We start from the raw sequence: 27,688 nt of genomic DNA on the forward strand, positions 1-27,688 counted from the left end.
GAATATATAGATTATGTTTATCAGAACTATTTTAACATTGTTAGCTACCTTTGGAATTGTTTGCTCATTCTATTATCTGTGTCATTTCTGGGTCTCTCTTCATTATTTGATACTTTCTTCTGGATATGGACCATAGTTTTCTGCTTATTTACATGTGTGGTCATCTTTGATTTTATACTAAATATTGTGAATTTTGTATCTTTGGGAGTCGGCTATTGTGGAACTTCTTTGGGGCATACTTGTTCATTGAAATCATTTGGATTTTTTTTTGAGGCTTTGCTTTAAAACTTTGTTAGTGTAGGTCTACAGTAACCTTTCTAAGACTAATCTGGTCTAACTTTTGAGGCATTACCTTCTGAGACTTTCCCTGATAGCCTCACGCTGGCTGATGGGAACATGACCTATTCTTGCTTCTGTGTGAGCTCCAGAAATTGTTCAGCTTACTGTTTTCCAGAGCTTTTTTCTTTGGCCTTGGTAGTTTCCTAACAAATATATGCAGACTAATACTTATTTAAAGACTCTGTATCTTTAGACCTCTCTCTTTGTAGCTCTTTCCTCTTTGTAACCTATACTGCATATTCTAACCTTCTTGGCCTCTTTGCACTCATAACTTTGTCTCCTCACTCTCTTTAGGGTTTCTCTCCCCTGTGCTATAGCCTGGAAAATATTTCTGGGAATTAAGTTGAGATATCTGATTAGCATCTCTTCTTTCAGGATCACAGTCCTGTGCTGGCTGTTGATTGAACTCCATTTGCTATATATTTTGCCTGATTTTTCTAGTTAGGAAGATCAGTATACTCCCTATTATGACTTCAAAATCAGAAGCAGAAGTTCAGTGGACATACTTTTGAAGTTATAAATATATTTCAAAGTAGGAGAAATATTTTTGAAAAAAATGTTTCTAAGATACCCTTTAATTTTCTTTACTTTTTCTTATATATTTTTAAAATGTCAATTTAAGTCATCATGCAGTAGTCATTTTCAGAATAACTTTGTGTTGTGATGAGCAGTGGGTGTTATGTGTAAGTGATGAGTCACTGAATTCTACTGAAACCAAGAGGTTAACTAACAAGAATTAAAAAAAAAAAAAAAGAATAACTTTGTTCAGTTTGTGAAAAAATTGGCAGAGCTGATTAGCTGATATATTCCATTTCAAAGATTGTTGAAATAGTGTATACATTGGTGCAACCTTGTGTGTGTATTTTGGGAATTACTGCATATGGGTAGATGCTTCACATTTTCCTCACATTTCAGTTCCTTTTTCATACTTTGAAGATATACATGAGTAGGCAAAGGAGGTTATGTGAAGTAAAACAAAACAAAACAAAACCTTTGTAATGTGGTAATTTACTTATAATCTCTTTGTTCGGTTCTCAAAATATGAAATAATCTAAGGCAAGAATTCAGAATTCATCTATTTTAAACCATAATCTTTCTTTGGTTGTGTTCTCTTTCCCAAAATTTAGTTATGAATTGATTTAGCTAGAAATATTAAGTTGGAAAGCCTTATTCAGAAGCATGACGCCTAATTATGCATACTCTTTCCAACATCTTATAAAATGCCTTTTCTTTTTCGTGGTTTAATTTCTCTCTCAAGTTTCAAAGTTCTGATCCCCACCCCCCTTTTTTTTGTGTTCCCATTTCTATGATTTCCATGCCACGTAGTTAGTATTTCAAGCCTATGTTGTAAAATAGCCCCTAGTTTAGTCTCTCTGATTCCAGTCTTCTCCCCTTCCTTTTCATACAACATGAGAATGTCAATTAGTTTCCTTGACCAATATGCTAACCTTGACTTTCTCTTATACAGAAAGCTTGACTGGCTTCTCAGTGTTTTTCAGTCAGGTTCAGATTCTGATGAGTAGCATAGCTCTATCTTCATATTTGGCTCCAGTAAACCGTTTTTCCTGAATGTTTCTTCTGTGGCTCTGACACTTTCCCATTGCCTACATGTTGCTCACATCATTTTTACCAACTGTCATTTTCTACCTTCCTGGCTAGTTTTTACTTTTGTTTAATGTCCTTCAGGAAGCCTGCTGTAGGCCATTTCTTTTTGGGTGCTCAAAGCATTTATTATCTACTTACTCATATCTATTTAATTATATAACCTTTTTGTTATTTTCCATCCTGTGATCTTACTATTAATATTCTGTGGACAAGTAGATTATCTAACTGCATTAGGACAAAAGCCCTTTTCTTCAATCCCTGACCCCTTTGCTCTAGTTGTAGGTACATACTGGGAAGGTTTAATGTTTTGGTCAGTTTTTCTCGGATCTTGCAGAAATACAGGAAACTGGGGACATTTGTAGATGACTTGAGTCTTTTGGTGATCTATGGATTGATCCAGATTTGCCCTGATTTCTTAGATAGTATTGGTCTTACCTTAGAACAGAGTTAATTTTCTAGAATGTGAGGTAGAATTGTTCATTTTTATGGCCTTTAGTTATTTTGGAGTAGGCCTTTCATTTATGCAGTGACTCTCAGGAGTGTCAACCTAATTTTTCCACCCCTGGGCCTTTTTTTCTTTTCTTTTCCTTTCTTTCCTTTCCTTTCCTTTCCTTTCCTTTCCTTTCCTTTCCTTTCCTTTCCTTTCCTTTCCTTTCCTTTCCTTTCCTTTCCTGTTCTTTTCTTTTCTTCTTCTTCTTCTTTTTTTTTTTTTTTTAATGAAATCTTTTGGGACTTTGTCCCCATGATTTTTTTTTTTTAATTGTAAGATTTTTTTATTGTTAGATTTTGTTCCCATATTCTGTGGTGGGAGATTATGTATGATATTGTCTTGACATAACAAGACTAATGGTATATATTTTTAAAAACTGTATTCACAGTATTAGAAAAATAAGGCAGTATTTTTCTTTTAGATTTCAAATACATGACTGGCTTCTGATTCCAGGCTTTTATGTTCTATGTAGCCTGTTGATGTAAGCTTTTATTTTTTTTCTTTATGATATCTTTTTAAAGATGTAATTCATATACCAAAGAATTCACCATTTTATAGTATACAATTCACTGGTTTTTAGTATATTCATAAAGTTCTGCAGCCGTCACCCTGTCTAATTTTAGTTCATCTGAATCACCCCCAAAAGAAATGCAGGATCTATTAGCTGTCACCCCCCATTCCCCCTTTCCTAACCCCTGGCAACCACTGATCTTCTTTTTGGATTTGCTTATTCTGGACATTTCATATAAATTGGATCATCCAATATGTGATCATTTGTGACTGGCTTCTTTCACTTAGCATTGTTTTTTAGGTTTATCTACATTTTGCCGTGTATCAGTATTTCATTACTTTTAATTGCTGATTAATACTCCATTGTATAGATATACCATGTTTTACTTATCCACTTTATCAGTTGGTGGATATTTGAGTTTGCAAAAATGCTGGAGTATGAGTATTGAATAAGCTGTTAAGAATATTTGGGCTCAAGTTTTGTGTAGACAATTCATTTCTCTTGGGTATATACCTAGAAGTGGAATTGTTGGGTCAAATGGTAATTTTATGTTTAAGTTTTTGAGGGGCTTCCAGATGTTTTCCAAAGTGGCATTACCATTGTACATTCCCACCAGCAGTGTATAAGGGTTCTAATTTCTTCATATCCTTGCCAGCACATCTGTCTTTGTGATTCTTTTTGATGTTATTGTAAGTGGAATTATGGGTACGAAGTAGTATTTTATGTGGTTTTGATTTGCCTTTCCTTGATGTTGAGCATTTTTTCATGTGCTTATTGGCCATTTATGTATATTCTTTGGAGAAATGTTCATTCATGTCCTTTTCCCATTTTAAAATTGTGTTTTTATTTTAGAGTTGTGGGAAGTTTTTATATATCCTGGATACAAATCTCTTAAGGGTAAATGATTTGCATCCCCCCCGCCCCCCAATTCTGTGAGTTTTTTCTACTTTTTTTATTGTGTACTTTAAAGATTTATCTTTAAAAAGAGAGAGAGAGAGTAGGGGAGAGGGCCTTAGGGTGGGGGAGGTGGAGAGAGAGAAAAAGAGAGAGAGAGAGACACACACACACTCCTAAGCAGGCTGCACGCTCAGTGTGGAGCCTGATGCGGCGCTTGATCCCACAGCCCTGGGATCATGACCTCAGTTGAAATCAGGAGACGGATGTTCAACCGACTTAGCCATCCAGGTGCCCCTATTGTGTACTTTGAAACCCAAAAGTTTTTAATTTTGAAGAAGTCCAACTTATCTAGTTTTTTCTTTGGTTGCTTTTGCTTTTAGTATCATATCTAGGAAACCACTGTCTTATCTGAGACCGTAAACATTTGGTCCAGTGTTTTCTTTGAATAGTTTTATAGTTTTAATCTTTACATTTAGGTCTTTGTTTTACTTGGAGTTAAGTTGTAGATGGTGTGAGATAGCATCAAACTTTCTTCTCTTGAATTGAATATCCAGTTGTCCTAGCTCCACTTATAGAAGACTGTCTTTTCTTTATTGCATTTTTCTGGCATCCTTGTTGAATTGACCATAAATGTGAGTCTTCCTTTTTTTTTTTTAATTAAAAAAAAAAAATTTTTTTTTATTTATTTTTGAGAAACAGAGTGAGACAAAGCATGAGCGGGGGAGGGGCAGAGAGAGAAGGAGACACAGAATCTGAAGCAGGCTCCAGGCTCTGATCAAGGGGTCAGCACAGAGCCTTGATGCAGGGCTTGAACCCATGAACTGTGAGATCATGACCTGAGCCGAAGCTGGACACTTAACCGATTGAGCCACCCAGGCCCTGTGAGGCTTCTGTCAATCCTATTACATTGATCTATATGTCTGTCCTTAGCTACATGCTTATATCACATCGTCTTTTTTTTTTTTTTTAAGTAGGTTCCATGTCCAATGTGTGGCTCAAACTCACGACCCTAAGATGGAGAGTCACATGCTGCACTGACTAAGCCAGCCAGGCACCCCTATATTACCCCTATATTGCTGTATACCTCTTGATTGCTGTATTTGTTTAGTAAGTTAAAAAAAAAAAAAACTAGAAGTGTGAGCCCTCCAATTTTGTTTTTTCTTTTCAAAGTGGTTTTGGTGGTTCTGCATCCCTTGCAGTTCCCTATGAAGTTTAGGATTAGTTTGTCAATTTCTGCCTGAAAAAAGGCAGCTAGGATTTGATAGGGGAATGTGTTGAAGCAGATCAGTTTTGGAGAATATTGCTCTTAAAGCTATTAAGCCTTCTGACCTATGAACATGGCTGCTTTTCCATTTATTTAGGTCTTCTTTAATTTTTTTCTCAACATGTTTTTTAGTTTTCAGTATATAAATCTTATACTTATTTTGTTGAATTTCTTCCTAAGTATTTTATTCTTTTTGATGTTATTGTAAGTGGAATTGTTTTCTGAATTTCATCTTCATATTGTTCATTGCTAACGTGTAGAAATATGATTGATTTTTGTACATTAATCTTGTATCTTGAAATCCTGTTGAACTTATCAGTCCTAATAGTTTTTAGTCAAGTCCTTAGGACTTTTTATTATCTTCAACTAAGAGGTAATTTTACTTTTTCTTTTCCAATTTAGACACTCATTATTTCTTTCTTTTACCTAATTGTTTTGTCCAGAATATCCAGTATAATGTTAAATAAAATTGACAAGAGTGAACTTTGCTATATTATTCCTAATCTTTAGGGAATACACAAATAATTTTTTGTTAGAAAATTCAAATCATATAAATAAAATTTACCATTGATCTTCCAAATCTTTCCTTCTCATCCCTCTCTCCTCTCTGGGCTTAACCAGCAAAACACGGTGTATTTATCTGTATTTTTATATAATAAAAGCATAGGTTTGCACATGTGTTTTTTAAAAAATATTCAGTTTTTCACCATTAGTTATGATGTTAACTCTGGACTTTTTGTAGATGCCCTTTATCATGTTAAGGAAGTTCCATTCTGTTTCTAGTTGAGTGCTTTTCTCATGAAAGGGTATTGGATTTTATCAAATGCTTTTTCTATGTTTATTGGTATGATCCTGTTTTTTTTTTTTTTTTCCCCTTTCTTTATTAACATGGTGTGTCACATTAAGTTTCACATATTAAACCAAATTTACTTTTCTGGGATCCCTCTTATTCATGGTGTATAAGACTTCTTTATGTTTTGCTGCATTTGGTTTGCTACTATCTTCTTGAGGATACTGTGTCCATATTCTTCAGATATATTCACCTGTAGTTTTCTTTCCTCATTGATGTCTTTGTCTTGTTTTGGAATCAGGGTAGTACTGGTATTGTACAATGAGTTGGGAAGTATTCTTTCCCTTTCTAGTTTTTGGAACAGTTTATAAAGGACTGACATTAAATCTTATTTAAGAATAACTATATCTTAGGGGCATCTGGCTGCCTCAGTCAGAGGAGTATCTACAACTCAGGGTCATGAGTTTGAGCCCCACCCTGGGAGTAGAGATTACTCAAAAAAATAGATAAAAAACTAAAAAAAACCCACAAACTAATGATAGTTTGATTTTTGTTTTTATCTCTTAGGATTCTCCATTTACAAATGCAGGAATGGGATCTAATCTAAATCTCTTGGGTGAAATTGAATGTGATGCCAGCATAATGGATGGAAAATCCTTAAATTTTGGAGCTGTTGGAGCACTGAGTGGTATGTGGACATTATAAGACATTATCTCTATTCTTTAAAGAACTATGAATATTAAGATTTGATGCCTCCTAAAGACTTAGTCAATCCAGTGTTTTCTACCATTCTTGCTAGGAATAGTGTTGAAAATAAATTGTCTTATTTTCCTTAATTTAAAACATGAAAATCTTAGGTGTGAATAGTTTTAAAGAAAACAGTGACAGCTTATGTTCAACTTTTTGTTAGAGTTTGATCATTCTCCTTCATTCCCTTGAGATTATAGACATGTAACATGTGAGTTAGCATGTTCTATTAATTTTATAATTTTTGAAGTACACAAATAATATATTTCTTATTAGGAAATTCAAATGATACAAATAAAATTTACCATTGATCTTCCAAATCTTTCTTTCAAATCCCTCTCTCCATGGGGGGCTTAACCAGTAAAATACAGTGCATTTATCTATATTTTTATGTAATAAAAACATAGTTTTGCACATGTGTTTTTTAAAAAATATATGTATATGTGTGTATATGTACATTGTATGTATTTTTTTCTTATACAGGATGTCTCAGATTTTTTCCCACATCAGTACGTATAAGATATATCTAATATTTTGCAGTTCTTTTACCAAGCGAAATATACATGAAATGCACAGATTTTAATTAGAAAGCTGCATGAATGAATGAGTGAATTAAAAATTATTGTCAAGTTAGCTAACATACAGTTTAGTTTTGGCTTCAGGAGTAGATTCCTGTGATTCATCACTTACATACAACACCCAGTGCTCATCCCAGCAAGTGCCCTCCTCAGTGCCCATCACCCATTCCCCCCACCTCCTCATCCCCTCAAACCCATCAACACTTAGTTTGTTTTCTGTATTTAAAAGACTCTGTGATTGTGCCTCCCTCTGTAACTTAATTTCCCTTCCCTTCCTCTGTGGTCTTTTGTTAAGTTTCTCAAATTCTACATATGAGTGAAATCATATGATATCTGTCTTTCTCTGACTTATTTCACTTAGCATAATACCCTCCAGTTCCATCCACGTTGTTGCAGTGACAAGAGCTCATTCTTTTTCATCAATCAGTAGTATTCCATTGTGTGTGTGTGTGTGTGTGTGTGTGTGTGTGTGTGTGTATACATATATATACACAACATCTTTTTAATCCATTCATCTGTTGATGGACATATGGGTTCTTTCCATGATTTGGCTATCGTTAGCGCTGCTGTAGCAGGATTCTCGCATAGAGAGTCACGACACCGAGGCTTTTCTTTCCAGGAAGCAACTTTATCAGTGCCGGCATGGCTCAGTTGGGTTCGTACCTGAAGAACTGAACTCTCAATGCCACGTGGCATAGTTTTTTTTATGTATTTTCTACTTCTTTGTCTCCCATATATGGTAACACACAAACATGCAGTCTGATTAAGTGATCTCATGATACAAGGTCATGAGGAATGTCACATATGCATATAGCCAGGTTGCCTTGAAGGTTTTTTTTTTTTTTCATAGGGAAGGAAACATTGGGGTGCATGTGCCCCTTCGAGTCAGCATTTTTGTATCCTTTGGATAAATTCCTAGTAGTGTAATTGCTGAGTCATAGGGTAGTTCTATTTTTAATTTTTTGAGGAACACTGTTTTCCAGAGTGGCTGTGCCAGTTTGCATTCCCATCAACAGTGCAAGAGAGTTTCCCTTTCTCCATGTCCTTGCCAACATCTGTTGTTTCCTGAGTTGTTACTTTTAGCCACTCTGACCCATGTGAGGTGGTATCTCAGTGTGTTTTTTTTAAAATTTTTTTTTTGAATGTTTCATTTATTTTTGAGACAGAGAGAGACAGAGTGTGAGCAAGGGAGGGGCAGAGAGAGAGCAAGACAGAGAATCCGAAGCAGGCTCCAGGCTCCGAGTGGTCGGCACAGAGCCCAGCTCAGGGCTCGAACTCAACAAATGCGAGATCATGACCTGAGCCCAAGTCGGACGCTTAACCGACTGAGCCACCCAGGCGCCCCTCAGTGTGATTTTTGATTTGCATTTCCCTAATGATGAGTGATGTTGAGTATCTTTTCATGTGTCTGTTTACCATCCGTACATCTTTGGAAAAATGTCTTCTCATGTCTTCTGCCCATTTTTTCACTGGGTTGTTTTACAGGTGTTGAGTTTGATAAGTTCTTTGTTGATTTTTGATAGTAACCCTTTATATGATATGTCATTTGCAAATATTTTCTCCCATTCCATCAGCTTCCTTTTAGTTTTGTTGATTGTTTCCTTTGTTGTAGCTGCATGAATTTTTAAATGTACATAGCCATGTAAACCATTACCCAGATCAAGATGTAAAACACTTCCATGTCAAAATACAAAACATTTCTATAATCCCAGAGGGATTCTTTATGCCTTTTTCTTGTCCATACCTCTCATACTCTGCTCCTACCTTCCCTCCTTATCCTCTTCTCTCCTAATTGTGACTTTAAGCACTGTAGATTAATTTGCCTCTTACTAAAATTTACATAATGAATCATACACCTTTGTGTCTATTTTTTGTTTTTTGTTTTTGTTTTTGTTTTTTTTTTGCTTAACACTATGCCTGTGAGATTAACCCATGTTTTGTGTCATAGTAATTTTTTCTTTTTATTACTTAGTAGTATTTTATTGCATGAATATATAATAACTTATTCTCCTTCCCGTGATAATTTGAACTGTAAAGAATAAAGCTCCAATGAATATTCTTGTACATGCCTTTTAATAGACATGTGTACTTAATTCTCTTGGGTATTACCCTAAGATTTGGAGTAAATAAGTTTAGGTGCATAATATAGTTTGCTTTAATAGTTACTGTTAGACAGTTTTCCAAGGTGGTTTTTACAGTCTCTACTCCCGCCAGCAGTGTATGAGCATTTTGGTTACTCTACATCCAGGCCAACATTTAGTATTGCTATTCTTTTTAAATTTCATCTGTTTTGATATCGGTGCAATGACATTATTGTTTTGATTTGAATTTCCCTGGTGACTAACAATACTGAGAACCTTTTGATATACTTACTGGCCTTTTAGATATTCTTGTTGCATAGTGTGTGTTCAAATGTCTTTTGCATATTTTGTATTGGATTATCTCTTTTTATTGATTTGTTCAAGTATTTTATATATTTTAGATACACATCCTTTGTCTGATACCTGTATTATGAATATCTCTTCCCAGTCTGTGGATCACCTTTTCACTCTTTAAATGCTATCGTTTGATGAACTGAAGTTTTAAATTCTAATGTTTACATTACTAATCTTTTATGGTTATTTAAAAAAATATTTTATTTAAGAAATCTTTGTCTACCCAAAGTTCTGAAGATCATCTCCATTGTTTTCTTTGTTCTATTTTTTTTTTTTAAGTGAGCTCTACACCCCAAGGTGGGGCTTGAACTCATGACCCCGAGATTAAGAGTTGCGTGCTTCACCAACTGAGCCCGCTACGCATCCTCATTAGTTCTGTTGTTTTTTACTCTTCACGTTTAGCTCTCTTATCAAGCTCAGATTAATTTTAGTGTATGTGAAATAGGAGCTGACATTAATTTTTTTCTACTTACGGATATCCAAATGGTTCATTGCCATTGTCAATAGAAAGGACAGTGCTTTCCTCACACAGCTGTGTTGGTAAATCAGGTGACTGACTATGCATGCAATGGCTTGTTTCTGTACCCTTGATCTATTCTATTGTCCTATTTATTGCCAGTGCCATACTGTCTTGATTACTGTAGCTTTATATTCTTTATATCTGGTAATATATTTATATATTCTTCATATCTGGTAGTATGAGACTTCCAACTTCCTTTTTTTCTTTTTTTTTATTTGTTTAAAGATTATATTGGCTATTGTAGGTTTTTGGCCATTTTCGTAAAAATTAAAAAAAAATTTAATGTTTATTTATTATTTTGAGAGAGAGGGAGACACAGAGTGTGAGCAGGGGAGGGGCAGAGAGAGAGGGAGACACAGAATCTGAAACAGGGTCTAGGCTCTGAGCTATCAGCTCAGAGCCTAATGTGGGGCTCGGACTCACAGACCTCGGGATTGTGACCTGAGCTGAAGTCGAACACTTAACCTACTGAGCCACCCAGGCACTCCATTTTCATTAAAATTTTAAATCAACTTGTCAACGTCCACAATAAAACCTTGCTGGAATTTTGATTGGTATTGCATTGAAAGTATGGAACATTTGTGGAGAACTGATGTCTTAGCAGTATTGAGTATTCCATCCCACAAACATAGAATATGTATTTTTACATAAATATTGCTCATTTTTTCTCAGCAATGTTTTATTTTCAGTATAAATTCCATGTATATATTTTATTAGGTTTATTCTAGATACTTAGTTTTTTGATGCTATTATAAAGTACGTATATTTTAAATATTGATATCTAATTGTTTTATTGTATTTAGAAATACAATTGAGTTTTGTATATTGGCTTTGAATTCACTGTCCTTGATAAATTCACTTATTAATTTGAAAAAGTTTGAAAATATAAGTTCCCATGAAATTTTATATACATAATTACCTATGACTCATGTAATTTTGCTTTTTTCTTTCCAATATATATGTAAACTTTTTATTTTTTCTTACATTATTCTACTGGCTGTGAGATCCAGTGCAATGCTGAATATAAGTGGTGATAATGTATATCCTTGCTTGATTCTTGATCTTAGAGATCAAGATCATTCTGTGTGCTCTGCTAGCTTTTGGATTGTTATAGATACTCTTTATCAGATTGAAGAAGTTCCTTTTTAATCTTAGTTTGCCAATAGTTTTTATTATAAATGGATATTGAAAATTATCATTAAGGGCTTTTCTGTATCTATTGAGAGGAAGGTTTTTCCCCCTTATATTGTTAAATATGATGAAATTTGTGATTGATTTTTGAATATTCCCTTCATGGCATAAAATCTTGGTTGTGTTTTTATCTTTTTATATTCTGGTGGATTCAAGTTGTTGATGTTTAATATTTTGACATCTATGTTCATGTATATGTAAAAATTGGTTTCAATTTTCCTTTCTTGTAATATTATTTTAAGGTTTTAGAATCATGTTATGGCTGGCCTCATAAAATGAATTTAAGATTTTTTTTTTTTCACTCCCTTTGATAGAGTTTATGCATGATTGGAATGATTTCTTCTGAGAATTTATTAGTTATTCTAAATTAGTGGAGTTTTCTTTGAAGGGAGTTTTAAAAAATGGGATTCAATTTCTTTAATAGTTATAAGATTATATTTTCTTTTTCTTGTGTGTGTTTTCAAGGAATTTGTCTTTTTCATATGAGTTGTCAATTGTATTTGCCTAAAGACTTTATTAGTTTTCTTTTTGAGTTCTAGTTTAATTTCACTGTGGCCAGAGAACATCTTCTGTATGATTCCAGTCCCTTGAAACGTTTTGAGACTTGCTCTATGGCCCAGTTTATGGTGTGTTTTGATAAACACTCCACGTGAACTTTATTTTTTTAATAAAGTTTATTTATGTATTTTGAAAGAGAGAAAGAGAGTGGGTAGGGGCAGAGAGAGAATCCCAAGTAGGCCCTGTGCTATTAGCGCAGAGCCCAATGCAGGGCTTGAACTCAAACTGTGAGATCATAACCTGAGCCAAAACCAAGAGTCAGACGCTTAACCGACTGAGCTACCCAGGAGCCCCATTCCGTGTGAACTTTAGAAGAGTATGTATTTTGTAGTTGTTAGGTGTGTGTTCTGTATGTGTCAACTAGGTCAATTTGGTTATTCACTTCTTCCAATCTTCTATATCCTTTCTGATTCGTGTGGTAGGTAAGAAAGGGTATATCAATTAATTTTAATTTTAATTTCTTTTATTATGATATTTTATTGGGATTTAATGAAATTTCATATATTAAAAGCCATTAGCGTTTCTTTGTGAACTGACTGTTCCATATCTCTTGTGGTTTGCCTTTTAACTTTATTTATAATGTGCTTTATTATATTGGAATTTAAAATTTTTATTTATCAAGGTTTTACTTGTTCTTTTGTGGCTTTTGTGTTTTGCATTTCTTTTTTTTTTAATTTAATTTATTATTTATTTATTTTTTTAATATATGAAATTTACTGTAAAATTGGTTTCCATACAACACCCAGTGCTCATCCCAAAAGGTGCCCTTCTCAATACCCATCACCCACCCTACCCTCCCTCCCACCCCCCATCAACCCTCAGTTTGTTCTCAGTTTTTAACAGTCTCTTATGCTTTGGCTCTCTCCCACTGTAACCTCTTTTTTTTTTTTTTTTTTTTTCCTTCTCCTCCCCCATGGGTGTCTTAACGTTTCTCAGGATCCACATAAGAGTGAAACCATATGGTATCTGTCTTTCTCTGTATGGCTTATTTCACTTAGCATCACACTCTCCAGTTCCATCCACGTTGCTACAAAAGGCCATATTTCATTTTTTCTCATTGCCATGTAGTATTCCATTGTGTATATAAACCACAATTTCTTTATCCATTCATCAGTTGATGGACATTTAGGCTCTTTCCATAATTTGGCTATTGTTGAGAGTGCTGCTATAAACATTGGGGTACAAGTGCCCCTATGCATCAGTACTCCTGTATCCCTTGGGTAAATTCCTAGCAGTGCTATTGCTGGGTCATAGGGTAGGTCTATTTTTAATTTTCTGAGGAACCTCCACACTGCTTTCCAGAGCGGCTGCACCAATTTGCATTCCCACCAACAGTGCAAGAGGGTTCCCGTTTCTCCACATCCTCTCTAGCATCTACAGTCTCCTGATTTCTTCATTTTGGCCACTCTGACTGGCGTGAGGTGATATCTGAGTGTGGTTTTGATTTGTATTTCCCTGATAAGGAGCGACGTTGAACATCTTTTCATGTGCCTGTTGGCCATCCGGATGTCTTCTTTAGAGAAGTGTCTATTCATGTTTTCTGCCCATTTCTTCACTGGGTTATTTGTTTTTCGGGTGTGGAGTTTGGTGAGCTCTTTATAGATTTTGGATACTAGCCCTTTGTCCGATATGTCATTTGCAAATATCTTTTCCCATTCCGTTGGTTGCCTTTTGGTTTTGTTGGTTGTTTCCTTTGCCGTGCAGAAGCTTTTTATCTTCATAAGGTCCCAGTAATTCACTTTTGCTTTTAATTCCCTTGCCTTTGGGGATGTGCCGGGTAAGAGATTGCTACGGCTGAGGTCAGAGAGGTCTTTTCCTGCTTTCTCCTCTAAGGTTTTGATGGTTTCCTGTCTCACATTCAGGTCCTTTATCCATTTTGAGTTTATTTTTGTGAATGGTGTGAGAAAGTGGTCTAGTTTCAACCTTCTGCATGTTGCTGTCCAGTTCTCCCAGCACCATTTGTTAAAGAGACTGTCTTTTTTCCATTGGATGTTCTTTCCTGCTTTGTCAAAGATTAGTTGGCCATACGTTTGTGGGTCTAGTTCTGGGGTTTCTATTCTATTCCATTGGTCTATGTGTCTGTTTTTATGCCAATACCATGCTGTCTTGATGATGACAGCATTGTAGTAGAGGCTAAAGTCTGGGATTGTGATGCCTCCTGCTTTGGTCTTCTTCTTCAAAATTACTTTGGCTATTCGGGGCCTTTTGTGGTTCCATATGAATTTTAGGATTGCTTGTTCTAGTTTTGAGAAGAATGCTGGTGCAATTTTGATTGGGATTGCATTGAATGTGTAGATAGCTTTGGGTAGTATTGACATTTTGACAATATTTATTCTTCCAATCCATGAGCAGGGAATGTCTTTCCATTTCTTTATATCTTCTTCAATTACCTTCATAAGCTTTCTATAGTTTTCAGCATACAGATCTTTTACATCTTTGGTTAGATTTATTCCTAGGTATTTTATGCTTCTTGGTGCAATTGTGAATGGGATCAGTTTCTTTATTTGTCTTTCTGTTGCTTCATTGTTAGTGTATAAGAATGCAACTGATTTCTGTACATTGATTTTGTATCCTGCAACTTTGCTGAATTCATGTATCAGTTCTAGCAGACTTTTGGTGGAGTCTATCGGATTTTCCATGTATAATATCATGTCATCTGCAAAAAGCGAAAGCTTGACTTCATCTTTGCCAGTTTTGATGCCTTTGATTTCCTTTTGTTGTCTGATTGCTGATGCTAGAACTTCCAACACTATGTTAAACAACAGCGGTGAGAGTGGGCATCCCTGTCGTGTTCCTGATCTCAGGGAAAAAGCTCTCAGTTTTTCCCCGTTGAGGATGATGTTAGCTGTGGGCTTTTCATAAATGGCTTTTATGATCTTTAAGTATGTTCCTTCTATCCCGACTTTCTCAAGGGTTTTTATTAAGAAAGGGTGCTGGATTTTGTCAAAGGCCTTTTCTGCATCGATTGACAGGATCATATGGTTCTTCTCTTTTTTTTTGTTAATGTGATGTATCACGTTGATTGATTTGTGAATGTTGAACCAGCCCTGCATCCCAGGAATGAATCCCACTTGATCATGGAGAATAATTCTTTTTATATGCTGTTGAATTCGATTTGCTAGTATCTTATTGAGAATTTTTGCATCCATATTCATCAGGGATATTGGCCTGTAGTTCTCTTTTTTTACTGGGTCTCTGTCTGGTTTAGGAATCAAAGTAATACTGGCTTCATAGAATGAGTCTGGAAGTTTTCCTTTCCTTTCTATTTCTTGGAATAGCTTGAGAAGGATAGGTATTATCTCTACTTTAAACGTCTGGTAGAACTCCCCTGGGAAGCCATCTGGTCCTGGACTCTTATTTGTTGGGAGATTTTTGCTAACCGATTCAATTTCTTCTTTGGTTATGGGTCTGTTCAAGCTATCTATTTCCTCCTGATTGAGTTTTGGAAGAGTGTGGGTGTTTAGGAATTTGTCCATTTCTTCCAGGTTGTCCAATTTGTTGGCATATAATTTTTCATAGTATTCCCTGATAATTGTTTGTATCTCTGAGGGATTGGTTGTAATAATTCCATTTTCATTCATGGTTTTATCTATTTGGGTCATCTCCCTTTTCTTTTTGAGAAGCCTGGCTAGGGGTTTGTCAATTTCGTTTATTTTTTCAAAAAACCAACTCTTGGTTTCGTTGATCTGCTCTACAGTTTTTTTAGATTCTATATTGTTTATTTCTGCTCTGATCTTTATTATTTCTCTTCTTCTGCTGGGTTTAGGCTGCCTTTGCTGTTCTGCTTCTATTTCCTTTAGGTGTGCTGTTAGATTTTGTATTTGGGATTTTTCTTGTTTCTTGAGATAGGCCTGGATTGCAATGTATTTTCCTTTCAGGACTGCCTTCGCTGCATCCCAAAGCGTTTGGATTGTTGTATTTTCATTTTCGTTTGTTTCCATATATTTTTTAATTTCTTCTCTAATTGCCTGGTTGACCCACTCATTCGTTAGTAGGGTGTTCTTTAACCTCCATGCTTTTGGAGGTTTTCCAGACTTTTTCCTGTGGTTGATTTCAAGCTTCATAGCATTGTGGTCTGAAAGTATGCATGGTATAATTTCAGTTCTTGTAAACTTAAGAAGGGCTGTTTTGTGACCCAGTATATGATCTATCTTGGAGAATGTTCCATGTGCACTCGAGAAGAAAGTATATTCTGTTGCTTTGGGATGCAGAGTTCTAAATATATCTGTCAAGTCCATCTGATCCAATGTATCATTCAGGGCCCTTGTTTCTTTATTGACCGTGTGTCTAGATGATCTATCCATTTCTGTAAGTGGGGTGTTAAAGTCCCCTGCAATGACCACATTCTTATCAATAAGGTTGCTTATGTTTATGAGTAATTGTTTTATATATTTGGGGGCTCCGGTGTCGGCGCATAGACATTTATAATTGATAGCTCTTCCTGATGGATAGACCCTGTGATTATTATATAATGCCCTTCTTCATCTCTTGTTACAGCCTTTAATTTAAAGTCTAGTTTGTCTGATATAAGTATGGCTACTCCAGCTTTCTTTTGGCTTCCCGTAGCATGATAAATAGTTCTCCATCCCCTCACTCTCAATCTAAAGGTGTCCTCAGATCTAAAATGAGTCTCTTGTAGACAGCAAATAGATGGGTCTTGTTTTTTTTATCCATTCTGATACCTTATGTCTTTTGGTTGGCGCATTTAATCCATTTACATTCAGTGTTATTATAGAAAGATACGGGTTTAGAGTCATTGTGATGTCTGTATGTTTTATGCTTGTAGTGATGTCTCTGGTACTTTGTCTCACAGGATCCCCCTTAGGATCTCTTGTAGGGCTGGTTTAGTGGTGACAAATTCCTTCAGTTTTTGTTTGTTTGGGAAGACCTTCATTTCTCCTTCTATTCTAAATGACAGACTTGCTGGATAAAGGATTCTCGGCTGCATATTTTTTCTGTTTAGCACACTGAAGATATCGTGCCAATCCTTTCTGGCCTGCCAAGTTTCAAAAGAGAGATCAGTCACGAGTCTTATAGGTCTCCCTTTATATGTGAGGGCACGTTTATCCCTCGCTGCTTTCAGAATTTTCTCTTTATCCTTGTATTTTGCCAGTTTCACTATGATATGTCGTGCAGAAGATCGATTCAAGTTACGTCTGAAGGGAGTTCTCTGTGCCTCTTGGATTTCAATGCCTTTTTCCTTCCCCAGTTCAGGGAAGTTCTCAGCTATAATTTCTTCAAGTACCCCTTCAGCACCTTTCCCTCTCTCTTCCTCCTCTGGGATACCAATTATGCGTATATTATTTCTTTTTAGTGTATCACTTAGTTCTCTAATTTTCCCCTCATACTCCTGGATTTTTTTATCTCTCTTTCTCTCAGCTTCCTCTTTTTCCATAACTTTATCTTCTAGTTCACCTATTCTCTCCTCTGCCTCTTCAATCCGAGCCGTCGTGGTTTCCATTTTGTTTTGCATTTCGTTTAAAGCGCTTTTCAGCTCCTCGTGACTGTTCCTTAGTCCCTTGATCTCTGTGGCAAGAGATTCTCTGCTGTCCTGTATACTGTTTTCAAGCCCAGCGATTAATTTTATGACTATTATTCTAAATTCACTTTCTGTTATATTATTTAAATCCTTTTTGATCAGTTCATTAGCTGTTGTTATTTCCTGGAGATTCTTCTGAGGGGAATTCTTCCGTTTGGTCATTTTGGATAGTCCCTGGAGTGGTGAGGACCTGCAGGGCACTTCCCCTGTGCTGTGGTGTATAACTGGAGTTGGTGGGCGGGGCCGCAGTCTGACCTGATGTCTGCCCCCAGCCCACCGCTGCGGCCACAGTCAGACTGGTGTGTGCCTTCTCTTCCCCTCTCCTAGGGGCGGGATTCACTGTGGGGTGGCGTGGCCCGTCTGGGCTACTTGCATACTGCCAGGCTTGTGGTGCTGGGGATCTGGCGTATTAGCTGGGGTGGGTAGGCAAGGTGCACAGGGGCAGGAGGGGCAGGCTTAGCTCGCTTCTCCTTAGGTGATCCACTTCAGGAGGGGCCCTGTGGCAGCGCGAGGGAGTCAGATCCGCTGCCGGAGGTTTGGCTCCGCAGAAGCACAGAGTTGGGTGTTTGCGCGGAGCGAGAAAGTTCCCTGGCAGGAACTGGTTCTCTTTGGGATTTTGGCTGGGGGATGGGCGGGGGGGATGGCGCTGGCGAGCGCCTTTGTTCCTCGCCAAGCTGAGCTCTGTCATCCGGGGGGCTCAGCAGCTCTCCCTCCCTTTGTCCTCCAGCCTTCCCACTTTCTGAGCAGAGCTGTTAACTTATGACCTCCCAGACGCTAAGTCGGGCTTGCTGTCGGAACACAGTCCATCAGGCCCCTCCGCTTTTGCCTGCCAGACTCGGGGGCTCTGGTTGGCCGGCGAGCCGCCCCTCCGCCCCGGCTCCCTCCCGCCAGTCCGTGGAGCGCGCACTGCCTCGCCGCCCTTCCTACCCTCTTCCGTGGGCCTCTCGTCTGCGCTTGGCTCTGGAGACTCCGTTCTGCTAATTCTTTAATATCAAGACCCTGCCAGTCGGTGGTCGGGAAACCACGTGGAGCAGTCCCTGCCTGTGTTTTGCATTTCTTAAGGTTTCCCTTATAATTATAAGTACAGTTAATCTGTATTTTCTTCTAATACACTTATAATTTATTTTTCATTTACTTCTTTAAGAAATAACCAACAAATTGTCCCTATACAATTTGTTGAATGATAATAATAACAACTACCATTTATTGGGTGATTGTTGCATACTATGCATTGTTCTCCAGTAGCTTACGTATACTTAGTCACTTAGTTCTCACAATTACCTTTTGACGTCAGTACTTTTATCCCCATTTCACAGATAAGGAAACTGAAATACAAAAGAGGTTTAGTAATTTGTCCAAGGTTGCTGTATCAGTCTGGGTCTAACTAGGAGATAAACCACACAGTAGATAAAATAGGAGAAGTTTAATATAAAGGATGATTAAACAGTGATAGGAGAGTAACTATATAAAGATGGAATGAAAACTCAAAATGTGTTCTAGGGCAGAGGGAGAATACCCAAGTAAGGATAGACTTGAAAGGAGATTCAGACATCAGTAAAGAAGGTATGGGTGCAGCTCACTGTGGGGCAGAGTAGTTGTTGGGTTACACAGGCTACAGTCACTGTGAGACCAGGAACGATCCTGAGGGGCACATGTGAGCTCAAGCTGGTGGGCAGATACACAGGGGTCAGGAAACTATGGGAACTGAACCTTTGTTGCACAAGATAAAGATTGGGCTTTTGGCTCACGAGGCAGTGTTCCCCATAGGACAGTTTGCTGTTTGTGCTTATGAGGCTGAGAAGGTGTGTGACTTGAGCTGGGCACAGTCCTGTTCTTTCTGGGGCTGTCAGCTATGCTGTTATAGTTTGAATCAGGAGCTGGGGAGAACATGTGGTGGCCAAATGCTGGAGAACGCTGCACTCTGCAGGCCCTTAGCACTGGGGAATACCATGTGGGCCAAATAGTGAAGAAGAACTGACATTCTGCAAGCCTGGCTAATAAGGCACTGTTCCTTCTGCAGTATGTCTCCAGTGCCCTCTACTGATAAAGTTACCGGTGTGCCAGCTGGCAAAGGGAACACATTTAAAGGGTTCATATCTATTTCCACAAGTCAGGCAATGAAGGGAGAATCTGTAGCTGAGAAGTAATAGATTGATAGCCAGTACAGTTATAAAACAGTCTGACTCCCATCACTCTGTGTTCTTTCTACCTCTCACATAGAGTCTATCTTTTCATACTCATTTGAACTACTGTCTGTGTCATGGATTAAATGTCCAAATGAATGTGTGTCTGTGTCTGAATGGTAGCTTTATTCTATTCAATTGATGTATTTGTTTGTTTGTACCCAAATCACACTCTCTTAATTAAGAATAGATTTTAGTAAGAAATGGTATCTTGTAGGGTAAATATCTCTTCATTTTTTCCCAAAGTGTTCTCTTCCTGATGAGTTTAAGAGTCAGCTTGTCATACATCATAGAAATCCTTTTGAAGTTTTGATGGAGAATTTGTTGATTTGAATTTATAACTTTATTTGACAATTATTAAAGTGTTAACAATATTGAATCATCATATACAGAGATGTAAATATTTTTTTTAATGTTTATTTATTTAATTTTGAGAGACAGAGCAAGCACGAGTCAGGGAGGGACAGAGAGAGAGGAGGAAAGAGAATCCCAAGCAGGCTCCGTGCTGTCAGCACAGAGCCTGATGCTGGGCTCAAACTTAAGAACCATGAGATCATGATCTGAGCTGAAATCAAGAGCTGGACGCTTAACTGACTGAGCCACCCAGGCACCTGTGCAGAGATATAGTTTAAGAGCTAGCACATGTTTTTGTTGTTTAGCTAAATGATTTTGTTTTGAGGCAATATAGTGACTTTAATTTGAGTTTTTATAGTCTCTTTATATCCCACTATTGATTTTTTTCTTTTTTTGGCATTAATGATATCCTGAGAGGCATCCATTGATTAGTGGTTAAGGGTATGGTCTCTGGCATTAGCTGCTTCTGTTAAAATCTTAACACTGTGATCTTGGTTGGGTAACTTAACCCTCTGTGCAAATATTTCCTCAGTAATCAGGTTTCGTAAGTATACTTATATGATAGAGTTGAGAGATCAATGAAATAACCTGATACATTTAAGGGTTTGGCAGTGAGCCTGGCATATATTAGATACTGAGTTACTTTACTATCACTATCTTTGGTCATCATCACATTGTCATATTTGTCATTGTCATTGTCATCATGGCACCGTTTTTCACACTAACACTTGCTGTCCTATCATCCCTTCCATATATACATCCTCTTCTCACTTTTCTTCACATTCTGTTTTCTGTTCTGAAAACAATCTGAACCATATTTTAGGTTACCAACCTGTATATACTTGACCTCTTTTCCCCACTCTTACCTAATTTGTAGGATATTCTCTTTATTCTATCTCTCCTGTAGGTGAGATTTAAAATTTTTGGCCATTAATTCCTCCTCCTATGTTTGTAATCATGTTTATGCTTTAGAGGAAATTCAATTTTTGGTAGTAGATGCCACACTTTCATTACTTTTTTTATTCTGTTCTGAAATCTACTAACAAGAAACCTAATTTAAGTATATATTTCAAATTCAGTCTTTGCTGCTGTAGCACATGACAAAACTGAGAATGTATGTTTTATATTCTTTTCTTGCATCTACTAGGTATTCATATGTTTGTTGATTTTATCCTTATTGTTCATGATAATTGAGGGTTTTCATTAGTATGTATATAAGAAGAGTTTTCTAAGATATTTTAAAGTTGTTTTATTGAAACACCACAAAACTGAGTGGGAAACTTGAAGGCATTTTTCTGACTCCATTTTCTGCCAATTTTATTTTATAGGAATCAAGAACCCAGTTTCAGTTGCAAACAGACTCTTGTGTGAAGGGCAGAAGGGCAAGCTCTCAGCTGGCCGAATTCCTCCCTGGTAACAGCTTTGTTCTGCCTGACTTTCCCTGGGTCTTTGGTCTTTGGTGCATGCGGTGTTTGAAGGCTATTTTTATCCACAGAAGGCTGATGCTATTGGTTACACACCAGCAGTAGCTTGCTTTTGAGAGGAAGACACACTTTGTTCTGTAATCTTGGAACATTTTGTACACTTGATAGAGCTTCAGATGGAATAGAATATTACAGATTAAAGCAGAAAAGAAATCAGAGTTAATTTTTGGTTTTGTAGTTGATTACAGAGATGTTTTTGCTGTTACTAAGTGCACAGTTGGGTCTTTTATTATGAAACTTTAAAAATTCAGAGTCCAAACTGATTTTAATTTTGAGATGATCTTAGACTAAAAGTACTTAATTTTTCTCTTCTGGAGAAACACACTGTGATGTTAAGATTAGTAAGATTACATCTTTTCTCCAACATTAACATACAGTTTTCATTAAAAAAAACTTTGAACTTTTGAAGTATTTATAAATGTAGAATGAACATGGTGAAAAGCCCTCATGAACTTGATACCTGGCTCCGATAATTACATTGTTTTGCCCTTCATCTATTTCACTCATCTTTCTTTTTCCTTTTTGTAGTATTTTAGTTTTTTATTTAAAGAATTTTTTTAAGTTTGTTTGTTTGTTTGTTTGTTTATTTATTTATTTATTTATTTATTTATTTATTTATTTATTTTAAGCAATCTCTACACCCAACATGGGGCTTGAAATCATGACCCCAAGATCAAGAGTCATATCCTCCTCTGACTTAGCCAGCCAGGTGCCCCTTTCCTATAGTATTTTAAAGCAAATCCTTGACATCATATTTTTTACCCTTAAATAATTGTAAACTTCTCTGTTTGCAAAACAATCACTATCCTATTAGTATGCCTAATAATGGTAACAAATATGCTTCAATGCCATTGCATACTCAGTATATCTTCTGCATGCCTGGGTGTGTAGGTTATATTAATGTGTGTGTTGAAAATTGTGATATTACTGTACCACTTTATTTGACTGTTATAATTTGAAACCATAGAAAATAAATTGACATAGTTTTGAAAAATCTTGAAACTTTTTACGCAAAGATACTCAAGTAATCCTTTTAATCATATACTTCTCAGGTGTGTTTAATTGTGATGCTAGAAAGGTCAATTATAAAAATTTTCAGAGAAATATAATTTTTAATATTTGTGTCTTCAACAAAACAAGGATAAGGAGAAGCAGATGTGAAATTTTGAGATTGTTTATAATATGTCTGGTTGATACCAGTAAGTTTACTTTTATAAATCTGAAAGTAGGAAAAATGTTTAGAAAATTCTTAGACTTTTCTCATAATTTGTATTAAAACCATGCTATTTTTTTAACTGGTATGAAGTCCACTAACCCAAAATTTACTAAGTTTTCTTTAATACATACACAGAGTCCTACTGGATGGGACTTATTTTGGGGGAAGTAGTAGATGTAAAGAGATTATCTCTGGATTCATATTCTCCTCAATGTTGATTTAAAATGTTCTGTTTTCTTTCACCCATATTTGCTACTGTACGTAAATTAGCATAATTAATTCTAAACCAATTAGAAGACACATGTAGGGAGGAAACAACAATAAAGTTGTTTTAGTTGACAAGAAAAATAGCATAAACCTTGTGACAAGTATTTTACAGTTCATCTGCAAATCATCATAATCCCATTCCCCACACTACTCCTGGCATTTATCAAGTTGATTCTTAAGTTTATATGGAGGAACAAGTGTACAACCATAGATAGCCAAGACATTTTGAAACAGACCAAAGAGTTGGACTTATCTAAAAGTTATCCTGATACCTCATAGTATTATCATAATTAAAACAGGAAACAGATTGACAGAGGTATAGGGATATATATAGAAAAAATCAGTAGGACTGAACTGGGAGTCCAGAAGCAGACCAAGTATGGAATTAAGTTTAGTCTCTCCTAAATGTCATCTCAAAGTATTGTGGGGGAAAAAAGGATGGCATATTAAATAAATTGTGTTGGGACAATTGGCTACCTAGTGGATAAAAGTTAATTTAAATTCCTCTGTCATACCATTCAAAAAAATAAAACTCAAACATGAGGTTAAAAAAAGCTTAGTATAAAATTTTTTTAAGAAAAAAATGAGAGATTATGTTTATGACTACAGGGTAGCAAAGACCTTATTAAGATTAAAAATTAAGGCTAAAATATGGAAACATGACAAGTGAAAATGTCTAGCGTTATACAACTGAAGGTACTATGATCTGAATTAAAAGACATTATGGCCTTTGGAACTGAGGACAATTATTTGCAGTGTAAGTAGCAAAAAAAAAAAATAGTAACCATGTTTAAGAACTATGAAATATTAAGACAAAGATAGCCTCAACTTTAAAAATTGGTAAGCAGTACAAATAGGCAGCTTATAGAGAATAAAATATTAATGGTATAAAAGTGCCCAACGATAATCAGGGAATTGTGAATTAAAATGATAAGATGGCATTTTCATGTTATTTAAAGTAGCAAAATTAATAAAGACGAATGTTATCCAGTGTTGTTGAGGTTATGGAAAAACAGGTTCTTTGTTCTACTAGTGGTAGGAACATAGATTGATATGGCCAGCTGAGGGACATTTTGTTATTATTTATTAATGTAAAAAATTGAAAATGCACATGCTATGTGCTCCAGCAATTCTGTCCTGGGATAGAACACCTTCACATGTACACAGGAGGGCTCTATAGCACAAGAAGCATACACCAACACTGCTTCTGGTGTATAAAATGTAAACAATCTAAATGTCCATCAATGGCTAAATAGACTGTTTTCTAGTCATATTTTGAATAATCTGCAGTATTGAAAGGGAGAAACATTTATATATAGTAAAAATGGGTAGATCTCTATATTGTAAACAAATCAAATTGCTGTATGATATATTCAGTTTAACTTATGTTTTCTTAAAAAAAATACAAAATAATGTGATGTTTATAAATAAGAATACCTGTTTCCTACCATCCAGTTTGGGAAATAAAATATTACAGAGTGATTTGAAGCTTCCTAGATGGATCCCTTTCTAATAGCATCCTTATCCTTCCCATTGTCCCACACCCTTACCCTGATTTTGCCTCTGCTCCTGCTCCTATGTAACAGTTATCTTGAATTTAAGCTTCTCTTATTCCCATGTATTCCTTCATAATATTGCAACATAAACGGGGCTCTAATTTTTTAAGGCTACATATATATGTACATAGATGTACAAAGAAGGTCTGCAAAGGAGGTTACCAAAGTCACTGTGATTACCTCTGGGAAAAGAGGAAGGGAGGGAACAAGATGAAGCAATTGTCAAAGGGTACATGTGCAATATTTTTATATTTTACAAAGATAAAATATGTGGGAAAAAGTGATGGCTTTTATGGTATAGTGATGCTATACTTGTCTGGAACTAGTTGTCTTATTTTATCATGTATATAGTTCTTCAGCTTTGTTCTTTGTTTTCAGAATTGTTTTGACCATTTCAGGCATATTGCATTTCCGTATGAATTTTAGAATTAAGCTGCCAGTTTCTATAAATACCCTGCTCGAATTTTGATTAGGATTGCAACATATTCATTTATTAAAGTCTTCCTTAGCCTCTCTGAACAGTTTTATAGTTTTCAGTGTACAGGTCTTGCAAAGCTTTTATCGAATTTATACTTCAGTATTTCATCCTTTTTGATACCATGATAAATTATATAAATAATAAATGTTACTTTCCAATTATTCCTTGCCAATATAGAAATATGATTGATTTTATTACATGGATATTCTTTCCAGAGAATTTGCTAAATTCATTTGTTCGGTAGTACTATTTTTATAGATTTGATAAGATTTTCTATATAGATAGTAATGTCTTCTGAGAATAAAGATTGTTTTACTTCTTCCTTGTTTTTCTAATCTGGGTTACTTTAACTAATTTCCTTTTTTTTTTATTATAGTGGCTGGGACCTCTAATGCAATGTGGCATAGAAATGTGAGAGTGGGGGAAACAAAAGAAATGTGAGAGTGGGCATCTGTGCCTTGTTTGTGATCTTAGGGTAGAAGTGTTTGGTCTTTTACCCTTAAGTATGGTGGTTACTGTAGGTTTGTCATAGATGTTCTTTATTATGCTGAGAAAGTTCTCTTCTTGGTGTTCTAAGAGTTTTTAATAGGAATGGGTGTTGTACTTCTTCAAATGCTTTTCTGCATCTATTAAGATGGTCTTACAATTTTTCTTACTTGGTGAGTTAGTGATTGGTTGATTTTCAACTGTTAACAATGCATTCCTGGGATAAATTCCACTTGGTCATACTGTGTTATCCTTTTGATATATTGTTGGACCCAATTTGCTAAGATTTTGTAAAGAATTTTTATAATATATGAGATACATTGGTCCATTGTTTTTTTCTCTTGTTTTTGGATTGGGTTTATTTTGTTTCTTGGATATATAGGGATACATACTTTATCAAATTTGGAAAATTTTTGGCTATTATTTCCTCAGATATTTTTTCTGACTCCTCTTTCATCCTTCAGGACTCCAATTGCATGTGTATTTGAGCTCTTGTGGCCCTGCAGGTCACTGATAATTTATTTACTTTTTCCATTCATTTTTCTCCTTGTTTCATGTTGAATAACTTCCATTGCTGTTTTCAAGTTCACTAGTTATCTTTCTATAATATCTAATCGCTTGTTAATCCCATCTACATTGTTTTTCATCTCTGACTTTGTAACATCTCCAGAAGTTTGATTTGCAGCTTTAGAAAATGTCTTCCATGTATCTACTTAACATGTTTAATCTTTCCTGTAGCTTCTTGAACATATGAATAGAGTTATAGTAACTTATAATATCTTTGTTTACTAATTTGCTATCATCTGTGATTTCTGAGTTGTTTTCAGTTGAATGATTTCTTTCATTATAGGTTGCATTTCCTTGCTTATTTGCATGCTTGGTAATTTTTTATTGCATTTGAGGCATTGTGAATTTTACTATATTTGGTGCTGGATATTTTTATATTTTAATAAATATTCTTGAGTTTTATTCTAGGATATAGTTATTTAAAGACAGGTTCATCCTTTCAGGTCTTACCTTATACTTTGTTACATGTGACTAGAGAAGCATTTCACCTTGAGCTAATTTTATTTTGCTATTGGGGCAAAACTCTTCTGAGTACTATAACAGATGTACCTAGAATGAGGTTTCTTACTTTGACTGATGGGAGCAGGAGCTGTTCCTGGCCTTTGTGAACTTGGGGCTTGTTTGCTCTAAAATTTTTGTGGTAGTCTTTCCCGCACTTTGGGTGGTTTCTTATTACACATACACTCATCTCTACTTAGCTGAAGACTAGAGGGGACTCTGTAGATGTCCGAGTCCTTTTCTGTGCAGCTCTCTCCTCTCTGGTATTCTGCCCTGTGAACTCTGGCTGTCTGGGCTTCTTTGGATGCCCAGCTCTTTCTCTTCAACTGAGAAACTGCTGGGCTTTGCCTGAATTCTTCCTGGGCCATGGCCTGGAAACTCTCTAGGCCGTAAGCTGGGTCAGTCATAGGGTTTACCTTGTTTGCTTCCTTTCTCTCAAGATCACTGCCCTTATGTTGCCTACTAATGTCTGAAAACTATCATTTCCTGTATTTCTGATTTTTAAAATAATTTCTTCAGATAAGGGTGTAAATTTGTTCTCTGTTATGCCATCTTGTCCAGGAGCAGAAATCTCTTTCTCTTTCATGTTCCTGGAAGTTCACCGCACACCTCTAGTAATTGAGAAAAAACCAAATTCTTTTGGTGTCCTAAATCAACAAAACCAACTTTATCATGTTTTTAATTTGAGTTTATTTTCATATGACCCTAATAAGTCTAGTTATCTAATTAGTGTAATAATAATAGCTAACATTTATTGCATTTGTACACTATTTCAGGCAGTGTTTTATGTGGTTTGCATATATTGACTCATAAAAATTATACAGTGATTTATGAGGGTAAGACATTTTGCAGATAATGAAACTGGGTCCCATACTTGACCACTGTTAGGCTATTAGGAATTTATGGAGTCCTTCCATATCACATTAGAAGCAGCAGATTAGAAGTAAGGGTAGAATAGAATCCTTTTATAATAATGAGAAGTTACTGTTTATACTCATGTAGTTATTTATTCATTTTTCAATTCACTCAGCAAATATTGTTCATTTTCTCTATGCCAGGCATAGAGGTACAAAAACTATAAAAAGCAGATGGAAGACTTAGAAATCATGGTCCTCTGGTGTCATCTGTCACCACT

The 27,688-nt window shown here is 35.9% G+C and overlaps 1 protein-coding gene across 15 annotated transcripts in view; it reads left to right on the top strand.

The window, feature by feature from the left end:
• The window catches only part of TASP1 (taspase 1), a 389,761-nt gene that overhangs the window by 34,185 nt on the left and 327,888 nt on the right, over positions 1-27,688 (top strand). For all 15 annotated transcript variants that reach the window (XR_009248818.1, XR_009248816.1, XR_009248817.1 and 12 more), the window contains 2 exons: positions 6,464-6,584; positions 21,330-21,414. Coding sequence is in view for 11 of the 15 variants with exons in the window: in XM_058684862.1 (XP_058540845.1) it covers positions 6,464-6,584; positions 21,330-21,414 (206 nt within the window). In the remaining 4 variants the exon portion in view is untranslated. The remainder of the gene's footprint in view (positions 1-6,463; positions 6,585-21,329; positions 21,415-27,688) is intronic.

The sequence above is a fragment of the Neofelis nebulosa genome, chromosome 9 (genome assembly GCF_028018385.1).
Source record: "Neofelis nebulosa isolate mNeoNeb1 chromosome 9, mNeoNeb1.pri, whole genome shotgun sequence".
Classification (NCBI taxonomy): Eukaryota; Metazoa; Chordata; class Mammalia; order Carnivora; family Felidae; genus Neofelis; species Neofelis nebulosa.